The sequence below is a fragment of the Lithobates pipiens genome, unplaced genomic scaffold, assembly GCF_037356315.1.
Source record: "Lithobates pipiens isolate NorthernLeopardFrog02 unplaced genomic scaffold, aLitPip1_a1.2 Scaffold_8, whole genome shotgun sequence".
In the NCBI taxonomy this organism is placed as follows: Eukaryota; Metazoa; Chordata; class Amphibia; order Anura; family Ranidae; genus Lithobates; species Lithobates pipiens.
The window spans coordinates 244,478,333-244,497,504 of NW_027507903.1; the positions used below are offsets into that span (position 1 = coordinate 244,478,333).

At 40.7% G+C, this 19,172-nt stretch overlaps 1 protein-coding gene across 1 annotated transcript in view; it reads right to left on the reverse strand.

Annotated features, from left to right (window-relative positions):
• Positions 1-1,824: 1,824 nt before the first annotated feature.
• The window catches only part of RAP1B (RAP1B, member of RAS oncogene family), a 115,109-nt gene continuing 97,761 nt past the window's right edge, over positions 1,825-19,172 (reverse strand). The window contains exons 6-8 of the mRNA XM_077469214.1: positions 9,186-9,329; positions 4,936-5,051; positions 1,825-3,926 (exon numbers count right to left, since the gene is read on the reverse strand). Coding sequence (XP_077325340.1) covers positions 4,965-5,051; positions 9,186-9,329 — 231 coding nt within the window. The 3' untranslated portion in view covers positions 1,825-3,926; positions 4,936-4,964. The remainder of the gene's footprint in view (positions 3,927-4,935; positions 5,052-9,185; positions 9,330-19,172) is intronic.

The following is a 19,172-nucleotide window of genomic DNA, read 5'->3' on the forward strand; positions in this document are numbered from 1 at the left end:
TGAGAGAGCTGGAGTGTTGTGGCGGGGGAGCCATCCCCGTCAGAAAACAGCAGCGTAGCGAGAGGGATCACTGTACTAATGTTGGATCGTTCGTGCAGCTGCAACCAGAGATGTCAGTTTTGTTTTTGTTTAACCCCATGGGCTGAAAAAAACACAAAAAAACTATGTGTGTACCAGGCTTTACACGGTGGCGCATACTGCAGTTATCAAGAAAACCCTATTAAGGAAGGCCATACTTTATGCAATTTTCTTTCAAATACAGGTTGAAGGAAAGAAAAGTGCTGGAATTGGATGCTGGCGTTAAAGTCACCCTCTTGCGGCGTGGAGCAGGCTGCAGCTGCCACATATACACTAGTACAGACTGACTCAGGGGAGAGCAGCAGTGTTTTCTTAACAATGATCACTGCTGGTGACTACCAGTCACCGTTAGTGATTGGGCATAAAAATAAAAAAATAAAAAATAAAATAAAAAAAAGAAGGACAGATGGTTTGTACTTAAAGAGGAAGTAAACCCTAATGGGTTTACTTCCTCTTTTTTTCCCTGCAAAGGTAAAGCATAATGGACTACTATGCATCGCATAGTAGCTCATTATGTGTCACTTACCTGACACAGGAGCCAGCGAAGTCGCCGCTGTCCCCTGTAGTCCGCCGCATCCATCTTGCTGGTGGCGTCTCGCAGCTCCGACGAATGACAGCGGCGAAGCCGCGATGACGTCACTCCCGCGCATGCGCACGGGAGTCGCGTCTCGCAGCTCCGCCGCTGCCATTCGGCGAAGCCGCGATGACGTCACTCCCGCGCATACGCACGGGAGTCGACAAATTAGGCAAATCCATTCTTGGACTTGCCGCATTTAGTGCGCCTGCGCGCCGCTGTCTACGGCGCATGCGCCGTAGACAGCGGTGTCCATTTTCGGGCAAATATCTCCTAAACCATATAGGTTTAGGAGATATTGCTTGGACCTACAGGTAAGCCTTAATCTAGGCTTACCTGTAGGTCAAAGTGGTTTGAAAGGGTTTACTTCCTCTTTAAGTTGATCGATGGAACATTCAGTACAGCCAGCTTGCCCATAGACAGACTGTAATTTGTCTGATTCCTGAACATGCTGTGATACAACAAAGTAGTTAGTGCAGTTCGACAGCCTCTTTCCCCAGGGCATCCCATTTGTTCCACTGGACAGAGAAGCAGCAGCATAAAATGTGAAATCAAATCAATTTTTTCAGCTTCCATGGAAGATTCAAGTGTCACCTTCAATAACTTATACATGAAAATTAATAATTATTTCTAAATAAAGCATATTTGCAGCATTCACTGGAAAAAACTGTATGTGAACCTGTACCCAATTTTAAACTTGTACGTATACTAAGAGCATACAAGATGCCTGCTATTTAAAAGACAGAATGCCTCTTCTGTGCTCCTTTCCTTCAGTTTCACTTTGTTAATAAGGGCTGACTTTCCCTGACCTTATAGCCAAGCTGTACCAACTGCAATCTCCTTGTCCTATAAGATGTACTATTAATAGTCACCAATTGGCAGTAGGTTGACCTTACAAATTAAGAATGGAGGCGTGTGTCTGGAATCTCAAACATTACAAAGAATACTACATTTTTTCCTTACAGTGTGATTGTTTTCTACTCTGGGTGTACATTGGTAGGAATATGCCTAGCTGAACCACCTGAATGATGCAATGCACAAAGAAAAACAAAACAAAAAAAAAACCACACAGTTCAAAAACCATTTCACATGCAAATCATACACAAATTGTACTTTCATGTTTAGCTTGTTGTGGTATTTTTAATACAATACACTTTATAGGAGTGCTTGAATAACTGTACAGTAAATCCAATAGATTTTATTATTTTGGTTGATGAAACTCTTGGCTTATAATAGATGCTACAGATTCATTTGTTGTGGCTACACACATACAGATAGCAAACAGAACTGAGTAAGAAAGGCCACAGCCATTCAGTCAGAAGATTGTGAGACATTATTGCATACAAGAAAGTACAGTATTTTATTTTGATTTTTGTCTGTGTATAAGCAGAGTTCAGATGTCAAACTGTTAACGGGTGAGAGGGGTGGAATAAGCACATAATCTGTAAGCAATAGGGAAAAAAAAACAAAAAAAAACAAACAGGTGACAAACTGGCTTAGCAAATTAAAACCACATGAAGACTCTGGGATAAAACTTGATTTACCCTCAGTCTGCTGTATCTGCCTGGGCAAAATAAAGAGTAAGAAAAACAAGAGTGATAATTGACTTTTAATGCACACTGTGAACATAAACACCTGCAACTCGTTTGAGCAGCTGTCATCAAATTACCTAGTTCTTCACCCTATAGTTGCTATATATATTTTTTTTAAATCTCCCATTTTGTCAAACTGCCACATGCATCGTTCAGAACAGTGAATAAAAATGACACCAACAAAACATTCTATTACCATTTAACAGCACTTTGTGCCATCCTGGAGGCCTTGTATGCAATACTCTAATTGGCACAAAAGAATCAGGAAGCTGCAGAATGAATACAGTGCACTGCAGTGACATCAGATTTGTTAAGAAGCACTGTCAATGTACTGCACAGACTATTAAAAGTGGCAGATGGTTATAACGCAAGCCCTTGCACGGCAATCCAAAATTTATTGAACTGATGCTAAATTGTACAAAATTGCACCACTTTATTTAAGGCTTCTTAGTTTACATTTGGCCACCTCAAAGCAGTTGTAGCATTAGATTGGTCAACTGAATTTCTGTGGTTCCCTGTTGGATATATACACAATCTTTACACCCAAATGTTAACGCATACAAAGCGACAAGGCATTGATAAATAAATCAGCAGAAAAAAAAAAAAAAAAGAGAAAAAGTTAATTACTGCAATGCAGGCCTGGTGACCAGTAACACAGGAGTTAAAAATTACGTCCCACATTCACATCCACTGGACTCTTCCACCATTTAACAACGCAACCAAAACAATACACGTGTGAAACAACCACTGACAGGAAAAATTACTAAATCAGTATATTTGGTATTGCAAATACACAAATGCATGAGCAAGCAAGAGAGGGGGACAAAGGCTCACAGTGAGAATCTACAGCTGCAGAAGCTTGAAAATGATTTACAAAATATTGATAAATCATTAAAAAAAGAACTCTTAAAATATACACTTCTTGTTGTAGACCCCCACTGTATACACATCTATAAACAGTATTCCTTATGTAAACAAAGAGTGTGGACATGGTTAATAAAAGGAGGAAAATGTCTGTCTCTCCAGAGAAATATTAAACGCAGAGTTTTCAACAAAGACTACAAGAAATAAATTTATTATAACCGCTCCTCTGCTTCCAGGAGGGGGTGCAATACAAGATTCCACAGGATTCCCTAAAAATGGAGGAAAGGAAAGAAAGGAAAACAAAAAGGTAGTTGTGAGAAGCACTTTGTACAACACAACTAATGTTGCTCTTGTATTTCATTGAAGGGAGGGGAAAAAATAATAGTTACAAGAAGCTACAAATACCAAAGATGCAAGATCATCAGAAGTAGTCTATAGAAGAGCTCTTTGGACTTTCTTGTTTAGTAAGCTAAAATAGTGGTGCTTTTCATTGTATACTCCGACGGAAAGGAAGGGCTTGTGAAAGAATACAGTACACGTACTCTGACGTGTGAAAACATTGTTGGGTGAACAATGTCTCTGTTAGCAGTAATACTGGATGTGGGTTCTGTTGTTCCCAGTTGCATACGTGAAGTACATTTTGAAGCAGGCATCTTTCTCGTGACTTTAGGAGGGGAGGGTCTGATGGTGCACAATCTGAGCTTGCAACTTCCATCCATATTCTATAGGGTACCACCACAGGAAAGTCCATTGGAGTTGTTGACGGGGTAATTTGACTTGGAATGCTGGCACTGCCGTTAGACAACAGTTCTTCAGACCTGCAACAGGCAACAAAAGAGGGTCATTGTTTGTTAAAGAGGTAGAAGAAAAAACATCTTCTGATATTTAAATATATATGCACTGAGGGTGCCCGTCTATAATTCAAGAGTGCTAGCCACCAGGTATAACAAACAGGGTGGTGAAAACCATCTTGTCCCATAATCCTGACTCCCCCCATCCCCCTAAAAAATTAACTTTTGTTTACCAATTAACCTGAATACATTTCCAAGAAAATCAAATCTTTTTAGCCAAAAATATTTTACGGCCTCTATTATTTAATTGCCCACATATCAAAAAAACTAAAGAAAACAAAAAAACACACTGCTAGTAGTATTAGCAACATGGGAATTAGCAGGAAAAATCACCAAACCATACACTTCAATATATTACACTATCATCAAAAACAACTCAAATGTTATTTGTTATATTTAGTCTCACTAAACCAAAATAGCTCATTTGGAAGTACTACCATTTACATTACTTCTATTTGTGTGTTGAACATTTCTTATTTTCAAACTAAACGCTCTATTACTATGTACTAGACGTCTGCATATGGGGCTGCCCAATGTATAAATATATTTTGTATATTTACAAACTATATGCACAATAATTTTTGAAATTGCCATTTAAGATTTTTTACATTGTACCAACATGTACATCCAAGGAGGGAAAAAAAAAAAAACCTATAAAAAAAACCTGGTTTCTTCAGAAAAAATGTGACTGAAGATCTTTAAAAATATTTTACTACAACCAGCCCACCTGCTTACTGGTAATTCTATCGAAAGGTACTCTAGTTACCCCCCAGCCTAAACAGACTGATAAAAGGTTGCTAACAAAGAAAAGCTGCTCTTGCCCATCTAGCCGCTTTAAAAAAAAAAAAAAAAAAATGGTCAACCTAATGGTCAACCAAGCTGTTAACCCCATTCTGCATTAACTCAATCATTGTTTGCATGTATGTGTGTGTAAGTAAAAAGGTGCATTTTTACTTATTTTAAAGACATCAAATACCTGGCTCAGAGCTACAGAACATCTGTGTATTAAAGCAGTCGGCATGTTGACTTTTTGCGTGCCTTGCCCGGTACAGGAGTTTTTCTGTTAATTTGTCGCACAAGGTCATAAAAAATCTGGAAAGAGAAATATGTAGGTGCCTGAATACAACCAAACAAATGTATAGAAAAAAAATAACCCAAAAATAAAAATTGTTCAAGTGGTTTAGTAGTGTAGTGTATTGTAGGCAATGACTGCAACTGAAGAACAAATGATCATTTTTGAACACTAAGTTTAGCCATCTTGAAAAACTGACAGGCGGACCTGATCGGAAGGTCCATTCATTCTTATGGACAGGCGGATGTAAAAGGAATTGCATCATTTATTCTGCAGATCTGTAATTTGGCTATTTCCCCTCCAGTCGTCAGATCACCAGTCCTCAAGAGGGCAGCCCTGACAGTAAGCAAAGCCCTATCCTCTACCAAGATGGCCACCCTCCATACAGAAAAGAACAGAGCAAGGTAAGTCAGTAATTGGGAAAAGATCAGTTGCAAGGAGACCTGGCAAAATTGGTGGATTAATCCTTTGCCCTCCGATTGCTTTTTTCTTTTCTTCTTGACACAAGCCATTTCCTCATTAAGGGGAAGTATGCTGTATTTTCAGTGCACAAATATCTCAAGTTATTTTTGCAGCACAAAACTTGAATTATTGATAAGACTCACATTTTTACAAGATCTGCTGTGCCATGTTTAATTATAATAAAATAGCCACAAAGGGCATACTTTTTCCAAGTTGGCAGACTTAGATTTGCATTGTGATATGTAAACTACAACCATTGGTTAACTCTGCAATCAAGAAGCAGAAACTCTGTATGTAATGAGCCGGTATGGCTGCTCAGGTGTTAATATAGCAGAAAAAAAAGGCTTTGTCCTATCTATAAATTCCCTTTTCTTTAGGCCAAATTTTTTTTTCTTAACTGTACATTACAGGACACAGGATGGAATTCAAAGCCATAGGAGTCGCAAAAAAAGTCAGTTTTGTCTATATGAAATTGTCCCTGAGGGGTAGACTTGTGCGTACTAAATCCAAACAGTAGAGTTAGTCCTCTTTGGGATTCTGAGAAGCTGGACAGAGAAGGAAGATCATACAGGTTCAGGTGGAAGGCAAAAACCATGAATAAGCACTACAGCTAGTGCGAAACGTCAGCAATTTTTCCTTGTTCACTGTGTTTGTTGAGCTGTGATGTGATTTTCCAATAAAAGAAAGTGTTTTTCTGAAGAGTGCAGCAGTCCAGAGCTTGTTTTTCGGAAGGCAAAAACCAGCCTGGAGAGAAACATGGCTTTTGGCCTCAAAACATCCTTGTCCTTAACCTGAAAGAAAGCTTCCTTATAGTGTATTAAGGAAATTAAAACGCAAAAAGGTAGTTTATGGGGAGTCACCTGAACCAGATCTCATGGGGGTTACAGGGGAATAGAGGTCGACCGATATGGGTTTTTCTCTGGCCGATGCCGATATTTAGAAATCATGGCGGCCGATGGCCGATATATGATGCCGATTTTTTTGGGCCGATATGTTAGGCCGATTTTTTTATTTTATTTTTTTATCCCCCTTCATCTCATAAAACCTAACAGACACCTTTCCCACTGAGGCGTTTTTTTAGGCGCTTTTGGGCTAAAAATAGCGCCTGTAAAGTGCCTGCAAACCGGCTCCCCTGCAGTCTGTGTGAAAGACAGAGTGCTTTCACACTGAGGCGATGCAAGCAGCACGTTTGGAGTGGTGTATACCGCTACTCCACCACTCCTGCCCATTGATATTAATGGGCACCACTGCCCAAGCGCATTGTAATGCGATTTGGCAGCGGTGCTTCACGGGCGCATTTAACCTCTTCTTCGGCCGCTAGCTAGGATTATATGCGCCCCACTAGCAGCCGAATAGCACCGCTAAAATGATGGTAAAGCACTGCTAAAACTAGCAACATTTTACCATCAACGCCTGCCCGCTCCAGTGTGCAAGCAGCCTATAAAATAAAAACAAGTACTCAAAACTTTTGTACGGAAAAAAAAAAAAAAATGGACTAACTTTACTGTTTTAGTTTTTTTTTTTTTTTAAATCATTAAGTGTATTTTTTTTTCCCCCCAAAAAAATGCATTTGAAAGACCTCTGCGCAAATGCCGTGTGACATAATGTTGCAACACCCGCTATTTTATTCCCTAGGATCTCTGCTAAAAAAATATATATACTTTTTGGGGGGTCTAAGTGATTTTCTGGCAGAAAATACAGGACTTTCACTTGTAAGCAACAAGTGTCAGAAAAGATTTAGCCTTTAAATGGTTAAACTGTGAACTCTACACACTGAGATGATTTCATTCATTCAAGTGTAAACATTGTATCTTTCTGTTCTTTTCTTGGCAGCCTGCCCAGAGAGGAGGAAAGTTTCTATGACAACTCAGGCAACTTACACTGACTTCTATTACCGAAGTCATTTCCAAGTCCCTCTGTTCTAAATCGGCCTTTTTATCAGCTCAATCGGCCGATGCCGATTAATTAAAAAACTGCAAATATTGGCAGATATATCGGTCGAGCTCTACAGGGGAATGTACACGGGAATCATTGTAACACTTTTTACGAAAGCTTTAACTAAGGTGGAAGAAGTGAGCGGTCTTTGAAGAAGCAATGCTGGGGCCGAGACATGACCATGGAGGGCACTAAAGCCAATTGTTGACCAGATTGGAAAAATGCCAGGATTCGTCCCAGAGTACTTCCTGGGATGGAAATGTGTTGCTTTGCACCAAGTGAGATGTAGACCTTTCGAGGGGTTAATTTCTTAGCATTCAACAGTGTAAGAATAACTGAAGTGAAGTGGACAGTTCCCTGTCTTTGAGGATATGGGCTTCAACAGTCAGGCTGTTAAAGTCAGCGGCTGTGAAGCAGGGTGGTAAACTGTCCCTTGGCACAGAAGTCCTGTACGATTTGGGAGGGCCCAAGGAGAGTTCACCAGAGTTTGAAGCGCAAATACCAGCTCTGTTTAAAACAGTTTGATGAACTAAGAATCACTGAAATGTTCATCTCGATACTGCAGAGTGGCAGACAGGAATTCCAAATTTTGAAAATCCGAACTCCAAAATCACCGAGATCTGAGTTCACAATTCAGAAATCCAAATTTCAACATCAGAGTTACAAATTCGAAATTCCGAGATCTGAGTTCAAAGTGCCGAATTCCAAATTCCTAGACAGGAGTTCTAAATTCCAAGATCCAAATTCTGAGTTTTGAATTCATAAATTCTGAGATCAGTTATATTAAAGGCTAAACTTGCTTCTTATCACAGTGGGGAGGAAAGGATCATTCAAAATCGGGAAAGCTGCAAGGTCTGTGAAGTATTTATAAAAATCAGGGGGAAATCGTGGGTGCGTGTTATACACCGATCCCCCGCCGATTGCTAGCTCCTCTGCCTTTTCTGCTGTTCTCTGCAACTTTTGGCTATTTTGGGCCATTCTCGGAAGCCGCCGAGAACGGCCAAAATACACAGGACATCCGCTCTGTATCTCAGCGGCGCCATTTTTAAACGGAAAGCCTGCAAAAGAAACTGACAAGGCTGAAAATGACACTGACAAGGCTGAAAATGACACTGACAAGGCTGAAAATGACACTGACAAGGCTGAAAATGACACTGACAAGGCTGAAAATGACACTGACAAGGCTGAAAATGACACTGACAAGGCTGCATTTATGGGCATTTAAATGTAAGTTTTTTTCCTTAAACTTCCCTCCTAAAAGATTTTTTCTTTAAAATTCCCTCCTAAACTTGGGGTGCGTGTTATACGCCGATAAATATGGTAACTGAAGAAATCTTGTTAAAGCAAAATGCATCTTGATAAAAGATAAAAATGATTAGCTTTTTCCAGAGCAGAGAAAAGACACCAGCAAACAGAGGCATGCAGGGAGTTATAGGAGTTATGCTGGGCTGTCAAAAAGCCTTGGTTGCCAGAGTTAAAGTGTGGGTGTCACAGCATAACCCTGTCATCGAATACCACCCTGTAATGTACGATTATAAAAAGGTTTTTCATACATTAAACTGTTAACATTTCCATCAGGCGAATCTCTATCGAAAACATTGAAAAGGCTATGCATCCTCATAACAGACTATGTTTGGGGAACACTTAATTACACAATGGTCTAATTAGATAAGCTAATTAAAAAAGCTAAAAAAATAAATAAAAAAAAAACCATTGTCAAGAAAAATCAATGCACACAAAATCATATACCATTTTACCTCATTGACATTAATCTTGGACTTGGCAGAGGACTCCAGGAATGCACAGTTGTTCCACTGTCTAGCTAGATTCTGCCCCTGTTCTTTGCCCACAACCCTTTCATCTTCCAAGTCACACTTGTTTCCAACAAGAATCATTGGTACCTAAATAAGACAAAACATTATATTTAATGTAAATTGTATTTAAAAATGAACTCGAACGGTTATTAACTTGGACGCTAAGATCAATTATAAAAAACAGAATAAGCAGGTCTTAACCCTAAAGTGCAAGAAATAAACAAAAGTAAAACTAGGTTTAAAAGAGCACACAAAAGGTGTTTTTGTCTAACCACAAGGTGCCTATTAGGCAGGTATTTTATTTACATCACTCTCACCTTGCATGGCGTTTTACATTTGGCATGCTTATACAATTTTTTTCTTGTCTCCTAACAAAAAAAACTATGTTTTTGAAGACATTTATGTTCTAGCATACTGCAAAATATATACAGTGGGGAAAAAAAGTATTTAGTCAGCCACCAATTGAGCAAGTTCTCCCACTTAAGAAGATGAGAGAGGCCTGTAATTGTCATCATAGATATATCTCAACTATGAGAGACAAAATGTGGAAACAAATCCAGACAATCATTGTCTGATTTTTGAAAGAATTTGCAAATTATGGTGGGAAATAAGCATTTGGTCACCTATAAACAAGCAAGATTTCTGGCTCTCACAGACCTGTATCATCTTCTTTAAGAGGCTCTTCTGTCCTTCACTCATTACCTGTACTAATGGCACCTGTTTGTGTGGTTAGTGTTTTTTTTACAGCTTTAGTGACCAAACTTAACTGCTCAAAGACCTGAACCTATCAACAACAGCAGTGCACAAGGGTTCAGCACCAGGACGAGGACTTAGCATCCTGCATAGAAGATTTCTACAGCATCTAGCAGCCTGCATGGCATGGGATATACTTCATTACAAGATAAAGGAGAAGTCCAGCCTGAGCTTTTTAGGCTGTGCTTCTCCCAAGAGTCACAGGAGTGCAATTCATTTTGCACTCCTGTGACCCGGTCTCCACTGACATCACCAGGATCAGCCCAGGCAGCACGTCAACCCAGATTAGGCAGTCTGGATCCGCCAGCTGCTTGGATTGATGGCAATCTCAGTATACAGTCGAGACAACCGCTCCCCGCCCCTCCACAGCTCAGCACTCCAATGAGCGTAGAGGAGCAGAGCAGGAGAGAAGCTAACTGACAGGCAGCAGCTCTCTGCTCAGGGAGGAGTGAGAATTGAGCCATCTGCAGGGTTCAGCGGCTCGGTTCTTAGTGCAGAGATGCCAGGGGACAGATGCAGTATCGGTCTGATGCTCCATCCACCGAGGTAAGTATGAATAGCCAAAAAAAAAAAAAAACATACTTTTCTTTTAAGTTTGGTCACTAAAGCTGTAGAGAAAAAAAAAAATGGAAAAAAAAAATGAAAAAAAAATGTTTTTGCTTAACTAGCTTTATTTTTTTGCTCCATCACCAGCTTTGTTAAGCTGGTGGGAGTGAAGAATAGTCCTATAAAAGCTATGATTTGCCAGAGTTGTAGTTTACACAGGGCTAAGGAGTCCCTCATGGAAAATGCTGATTAGTGTAGCGCTGTCAGATAGTGAGTCACATGCTCCTCCATACCCATAAAATCATAAACCATAACATTATGATCTCTGACTGGTAAAGTAAATTACATTATCTTGTTACAATGGCATCTAAACGTGGGTGGGATAGAATAGGTAGCAAGTGACCATGTTGTCCCCAAATTTGATTTAAAGCAGAAAAAAAATAAAAATGGGAAAGCAAAAAGAATTGAGTGAGTGACAAGTCACAAATTGCAACCACTAGACAACCGAGTCAAAACTGCAGCTCTTGCAAGGTGTTCAAGTGGTCCAAGCAAAGAAAACTGGCGTCAGAGTCATGGGCGGCAAGACTCGAACGTGAGGCACGAAGGCTCACCCATATAGTCGAACAGAACTCAAACTGCTGAAAAAGTTAATGATGGCTCGGATAGAAAGGAATCAAAAACACACCGTGCATAAGCTGCAGGCCAGTCAGGGTGCCCATGCCCACTGTCAAAAGCACCAATTATTTCAATTGAGGTTTTGAAAAAAGAAAAAAAAAATTACTAAAAATAAAAAGCACCAACAATGAGCACATGAACATCAGAACTGGACCGCAGAACAATGGAAGAAGATGGCCTGGCCTGTGAAATCAAGAATGGTTTGAGGAACACAAGTTTGAGGTGTTAACTTGTCCTCCAAATTTCCCCAAGATCTCAATTCAGTTGAGCATTTGTGGGATGTGCTGGAACAAGTTCGATACATGGAGGCCCCACCTAGCAACTTACAGCACTTAAAAATGTACTGATGGCTAGGTGCCAAAAACCACAGCATACCTTCAGAGGTCTAGTGGAGCCCATACCTCAACCGGATATGGTGGGTGGTCATAATGTTAGAGCTGATCAGTGTATATTTTTTGGCTTTCAACACTGAATGGAGCTCCATGGGAGCAAAGGAATAGTATATGCTGGAGAGAAGTGAGGGATTAAAACCTATTACAATGTCCTGAATGGGAAACATAAGGGTTGGTTCGCTGCCAGGCCCAGTGTGCCATTTTTACAATCAGACGGCCAGTCCATTTTTGCAATTTTTCCTTTGCTTTATTATTTTTCACTTACAGCTTTCAAAGTTTGTAAAAGATCCCCCAAACCATATGTGTTCTGAAAGCACATGACCAGTAGAATAAAAAGAAGGAACAAATAGAGATTTCCAGAAACCTCTCTGAAGCCGAAAGATTTCACAGGCTTTGCGAACGCGAGACTTTCTGGATCTATTCTCTAAATACCATCTCACCTGGAAGTTTGAAGAATTAGAGGTGTCCACTATTTTATAACATCATATTAATCCCCCCCACACTTTTTTTTCTTCAGATCATTACAGTCTGTCATGTGATCTATGAGCATGACATATCGGGGGTGGTGGAATTCCTAGATCAGTAAGTAAATGTATCTGACATTAGTACCGCGAAGCATGTGTTTTAAGGCCTATCTTTCCTATCTAATAACTCACAATAATATATATACAAATATATAATCTAATTCTACACTGTGGTACACCATCCCATTATTTTTGTTCCCCCCTTTTTATATTATACACTCTGCCATTTTATGCCTATACTGTATATAATAGTATGTCAGATATACCCAATTACAATCTAAAAGCCCCTCCCCCTTTTCCTAATATTTACTACATATAGCTAGTGTGAAATAATTTAAATCTATATTACATTATATTTATTTCCATATCACAAATGCATATTGCCATTGCCTTTTTGAAGGCACATATGGAATGTGTGGAATAAGTGTGTGTGTATTTTCTTTTTTACCCAAGAATGTATTTTGCCTCTATCCATTTATTGTTTAACGTGTACTAAAAATGCTGTCTGTAGCAATATAAACTTTCCACTAGATGGCAGCACTAGGTATATATAAATACTAGTACATCCAGCTCATCTGAACTAGCTTGAAAAAAGAGCGCGCATTCATCCTACCACCAGGGTGAGCCAGCCCAGAAACATGTCGCGATCCAGCCTGTGAGGTAATTCCCTTTAGCACTGCGATCCAGGAAGTGTTCCAAGCCTTTCCCCAGTTCTCCACCATCATCCCATCTTCCTGCTGGCCGAGAAAGCCCACTGAGCAGCTAAGACAGCATACCTTCTACTGGCCAGTGTGATGGATGCCCCACAGAGCGTGTACCCTTCCTTGTTTACCTAGATATAAGTTACTATGTGTTTTTATTAATACACACTTTACAGTCCAAATCAGAGGCACCTGCATTTGTTTTTTCTTGAATAAAAAGAAGACGCTACTGATTTCTATGGTCCAATATTTGCGCAAATGTTTACCAAAACAATATTTTTGCTAAAAATCCACTATAATCACGATTGGTAGATAAATGCACAGCAAGTTTTACAAAATTCCTACTAAATATAAAAGCTTAACCTGTATTGAGTTAATATTTGTAATTTTTACATTGAGCCTTTTCGCAAAATAGTGAAAATTGAACGGACGCAAAAAATTTAAATATCTAAATTTCTCAAAAAATCTGAAGGCTCTCATTTTTCCGTCAGCTTTCAGAATTTGCGGAAGACCCAAATCTTTTCTGAAAGCTTATGACCTAGAATAAAGAAAGTGCTACTGATTTTTTTTTTTTTTTTTTTTAGACCTCAAATGATCAAACCAATATACTTGCAAAAATACACTAAAACCATTATTGGTAGATAAAAACACAGCTAATTTTACAAAATTCTTGCTAAATCCCTACTAAATATAAAAGCTTAACCTGTATGGCGTTAATATATAATATTTGTAATTTTTACATTGCACCTTTTTGCAAAATAGTTAAAATCGAACATGTGCAGAACTGTAAATGTACAAATTTCTCTAAAAACCTGAAGGTTTTCATTTTTCACTTACAGTATTCAGAATTTTTGAAAGACCCCCTCAAAACTATATATTTTCTGAAAGCATAGGACCAGTAGAATAAAAAGAAGGTGCTACTGATTTTTAAGGAATTTAGCAGGAGTTTTGTAAAATGAGCTGTGTTTGTATCTGCTAATGATTTTAGTGTATTTTTAGCGAAAATATTGCTTTGATAAACATTTGCGTAACATTTTTACCAAAGCAATATTTTTGCTAAAAATACACTAAAATCGTTAGCAGATACAAACAGCATATTTTACAAAATCCCTACTAAATATAAAAGCTTAACCTAAATTGAGTTAATAGCAAATATTTGTAAATTTTAAAATTGCACCTTTGAGAAATCGTGAAAATCAGACGCACGAAAAAAGTTTAAGAAAATCTGGGAGATTTTTCTTTTCACTTACAGCTTTCAGAACTTGTAATTTCTGAAAGCACATGGTCAGTAGAATAAAAAGAAGGTGCTACTTATTTTTACGGCCGGTCCATTAGGGGCACTGCGCCCCTGCAAGGTGCCAGACTCATGTTTGTATGAGTTTTTATTTTTCAAGCCATATGATTAGAGCCTCAGGCTCTAATTGGCTAGAAAAAGGTTGGGCTTGGGGCACAGAGCATTGCACCCCGAACCCACCCACTTGTGACAATAGAGAGTTAATATTCGCTATTGTCTTCTGGCTTCTCCTCCTGGCCAATCAAGATGGATCAGGTTGGCCGGGAGAAGCTGAGGAAGCCGTGGAGAGGTGAGTGCAGGCGGACCTGGGGGGGATCTATGTTTGTTTTTTTAAACATTTTTTACTTTTTACATTTAAAGGTCTTTAGTGAGATATCAGCGGTCTAAAAAGACCCCCATATCTCTTTTTTTGAGGCATAGAAAAGGGGCTGAAGATAGCCCCTTTTCTCTGCAGCGCTTTAATTTAATGAATGAGGAATTTGTATAGAGATTCCATTCATTCATAAAATGACAGTCTGATGCATAGTAACACTCGCGGTAACTATAAATCAGCTGTCAGTGGATATAGTTGTTATCGCTGCCTATACCCACTGTACTACAGGGGGAGGCTTGGTAAATCTGTATACCTGGCCTCAACTTCACCCCCACCTGCATAGCCTGACGGATCACCAAGATCAGTGAAGGGGGGAAGCAGCAGGCAGCGGGAGGGAGGGAAGGAGATGCGCCGCTTGGAGTGGCAATTGATCGGGGGTGCTATCTGACCGGTGGAGGGACACATCTGGATCCCCCCCCCCCCCCCCCAAGCAGCACCTGAAGCTAGAGGGAGTGGAAGAGGAGGGATGCAGACTAATAATGGTAGCAACAAATGATTAGGTTTGAATTTCTTTTATGTTCATTCACTTTCCATTATGTTAATTTGTTAAAAATTAACTATTAATACTTCTATTTCTGAAAGCATTCTTAAGTTACAGAATTTTTTCATACCTGCATACAGTAGTGAATAACTGTACTATATTTGGCAAGTTTCGATTTATTACTACATCGTTTAATTGAAAGTTTTTTTGTATAGTCTCCTTTTTTCGCAAAGCACTGCACAAATTATTGGTGCTATCTAAATCCTGCACAATAATAGTTATTCAAACATAATTTATATAGAGATATGTTGATTTCTCTAGTTATTCCAGACAGGGAAATCAATACCTTGCTCAATACCTGCTGAGACCAGTTGTAGGACATGAAGCTTTTCAGTCCAATAGTTATTCAGCAGCTCTGGCTCTTTTGTGTAAGGCAGGACATTCAGTATGCCATTTTGTTTCTATCAACCACGGGATGAAGGAAAATAAATTGCTCCATTCCCCCATCAAATTAACACAGTCAGTGTTGATAGGGGAATCCCGCCTGCCCTGCTATTGTGTTGTGTGGAGTGCAAGAAGCCTTCCCCACCTGTAAAATAAAATGATCACTGCTGCCAGGCTATAGACCCCGGCAGCGATTGGGCAAAAAAAAAAAAAAAAAAAAACTGATAGGCTGGTTGTACTAAAGTTTATACATGGATCAAGTTCAGTACAACCAGCCTGCCCGCTCCAAAGATGCATAAAAATTTGTCTGCTTCCTGCTGAAAGTTTTTTGCATCGTGTATTTTTTCTTTGAAACTGTGCATCCTAAAATAAAAAAAGACTTTACATAAATTATCCCCGAATTCCCCTGGAGGTATGCTTTACACCAGTAGTTATTTATCTATATACAGTATTATGAAATTAAGCTTCCATTCTTAACACAAGCTTCTATGCAGTCCTGTTCCCTGAAAAGTTCACATTGGCATTAAAAGAAGTCATTAAAAACAGGCGTTTGAGGGTCTTTAAAAATGCCCCTCTAACATTTATGCAAACAATATAATAATGGACAGCAGGCAGTACTGTTCACACTTTCATTGCCTCCCATGCAAGTCTATGATAATGCTTTGCAAACGCTCTGACAGGCATTTGCTTTTGCGGGGCATTAAAATCAGTTTAATTTCCTGTAATGTGACTTCACATTTAAAAATAGGCATTTGTGAAGTGGTTTTAACGTGCCTTAAAGTTCAACTGGTTTTAACTCGTCATTAACGCTTGTAAAAATAGGAGTTTTTGTACTCGCCGTAAAATCCTTTTCTCCGTAGTTCACTGACTGACACAGCTCCTTTCCTATATCATCAGGTTGTTACGCCACCTTCAGGAGAGTACTAGGCAGAACATGTTAATATGCTTTAACAAAACTAGGACTTTCTAGTTCCGCCCAAGGGGCGGTTCCTTAGGTAACAACCCCCAGCCTGTTCCTGCAGCCTCAGTACGTCAACAAGCAATATAACGTAAAAAATAGAGGGGAGGGTGCTGTGTCAGTCTGAACTACAGAGAAAAGGATTTTACGGCGAGTAAAAAAAAATCCTATTTTCTCTTACGTTCACCAACTGATACAGCTCCTTTCTTATACCATCTCCTTTCTTATACCATTGAGACGTCCCCAAGCAGTGCCAAAACGAGGGGTGAGAAAACAGTATAAAAACTTCACCCACAGAGGCATGTGGGAACCAGTATAAAATTTCACCCACAAAAAACAGTGTGGGAATAACAATGAACTTTTATACCCACAAAAAAAAAACGTACTCCTCAATCTGGGAGTCGCTACCTACAAACCGCATCAAACCTTGCGGTAACAAATGCAACAGTGCATTAATGTAACATTAATGCAACAGCACTGTTTTTTTTCCCCAAAAAAAAAAAACTGGAAAAAATTGCAATTACACTGCTGCCTGCAAAACTTTGCGGCAAAAACCGGCATCAGTCGATGCACCGACATCTACCTTGTAGAATTTTGTAAGGGTGTGAACAGACCACCAAGTCGCCGCTTTACACACTTGAGAGACAGACGCTTGATGTCGGAAGGCCCAAGGAGGCTCCAATTGCTCTGGTGGAGTGGGCCGTGATCGGAAAGGGGGACATCTGCCCCTTTAAGTTGTAGGCCTGTAATACAATCCATCTGACGAGACCACCGTGCCTTTTTTTGGACCAGCCACTGAAACAAACAAGGAGTCCGACTTCCGAACGGGAGCCACAGCAGACAAATACACCCTCAGAGCCCAGACCACGTCCAGCAAATGGAGGGCCACCTCCTTAGGCTGTGTCGGTTTAGGACACAGAGATGGTAATACAATGTCTTCATTGATAAGGAACACCGAAAACAACTTCGGCAGAAAAGAAGGTTGCGGACGCAACAGCACCTTATCCTTGCGGATAACCAGATAGGGCAACTTGCAAGAAAATGACGCCAGTTCCGAAACCCTCCTGGCCGATGTAATAGCCACTAGAAAGACCACTTTCTGAGAGTCAGAGGGATCTCTCTGATATTTTCAAATGGCGGTTTCTGAAGCGCCGATAACACCATGTTCAGATCCCACAGGGGTAATGGTGGATGCACTGGAGGAACTACATGTCGCACCCCTTGAACAAAAGTGCTCACTACAGAGTGAGACGCCAGGGGTCACTGAAAAAAAAAAAAAAAAAAAAAAAAAAAAAAGGACAGCCAAGGCTGAAATTTGTCCTTTAATGGTGCTCAAAGCCAATTTCTGATCTACTCCTTGATGTAGAAACAGCAGGATTCTAGATATAGAAAAGGAGCCTGGACGCCAATCTTTCTCCTCACATGGAGATGTAGGCTTTTCAGGTACGATAATATATCTTCCGAGAAGAAGATTTCCGTGCTCTCAGCATAGTTGGAATCACAGAGTCTGAAAGACCCCGGTTCCTCAATACCTGACTCTCAATAGCCATGCTGTTGAAACCAGCGATGATAAAGCAGGATGGAGAATCGGACCTCAAGACAGCAGGTGCTCTCGTAACGGCAGTCGCCATGCGGCATCCGCCACCAGGCACATTAGGTCTGCATACCGGGGACACTGGGGCCAATCTGGGGCAATCAGTATAACTGGAATCCCCTCGGCCTCCACTCTGCGGAGCAGACGCAACAGTTTTAGCGGAGGAAAGGCATAAATCAGCTGGTACTGATTCCACAGAGCCCCCAGTGCGTCTGCCCAAGGATTTCTTGTCCTGGACATGAATCTCAACACCTTCCGATTGAGATGGGAGGCCAGAAGAGCCACGTCTGGTGTGCCCCATCGCAGGCACAGTAGCCTTAACACCTCCGGATGCAACGCCCATTCTCCTGGGTTCAGCATCTGGCGACTTAGGTAGTCCACCTGCCAGTTCGCCACTCCCGGGATGTAAATGACTGACTGACAGGGCCGGTACATGTTGCACTGCCAACTGAAGGATGTGTGCGACCTCCCGTGCGGTGGCCGAGCTTCTTGTTCCTCCTTGATGATTGACATGCCACCGCTGCGTCGTTGTCTGACTGGATCCCGATCGGAAGCCCTCGAAGTCTTATCGACCATGTGGAGCATAGCCTGATCGATCTAAGCTGGAGTACATTGATCGGCAAGTCGGATTCCTCCTCCGACCAGAGGCCCTGGATCGAATGAACTCCCATTACTCCAGCCCAGCTGGTTAGGCTGGCGTCCGTTGTGATCACTGTCCAATGTAGAGGTAGAAACGACTTCCCGGACCTCAGCCACCAGAGCAGGGAGTCCCTGACTAACTGGCTCACCTGGGCCATTTTTTTTTTTTTTAACAACCTTTGCGCCCACGCACTACCTCCATCTTGGTAACGAATGTATTAAGGACCACCGAAAAGCATCCAGAGGCACTGCACTGTCTACAGGCGAACCGGTTGCAATTGCCTGGATTTCGGGGGAAGAAACACCAGTTTCTGAAGCCATGCTGACCCTACCCTGTCTGCCACCTGTTGGGGACTTAGGACAGTGATGGTCCCACCATCCTAAATGAGGGGCCCCCACCGCAGGACTCCCCACCCTGACCGAGTTGTGTGCCATCCAGATAGGTGTGCCTGTGTCAGCTCTCAGATGCATAAGACAAAATCTCGCTGTGCTGAGCTCCCCTGTATAGCACTGAAGCTGAAAAATGTGTTCAGGCTTCAACAAAATGGCCACCAAG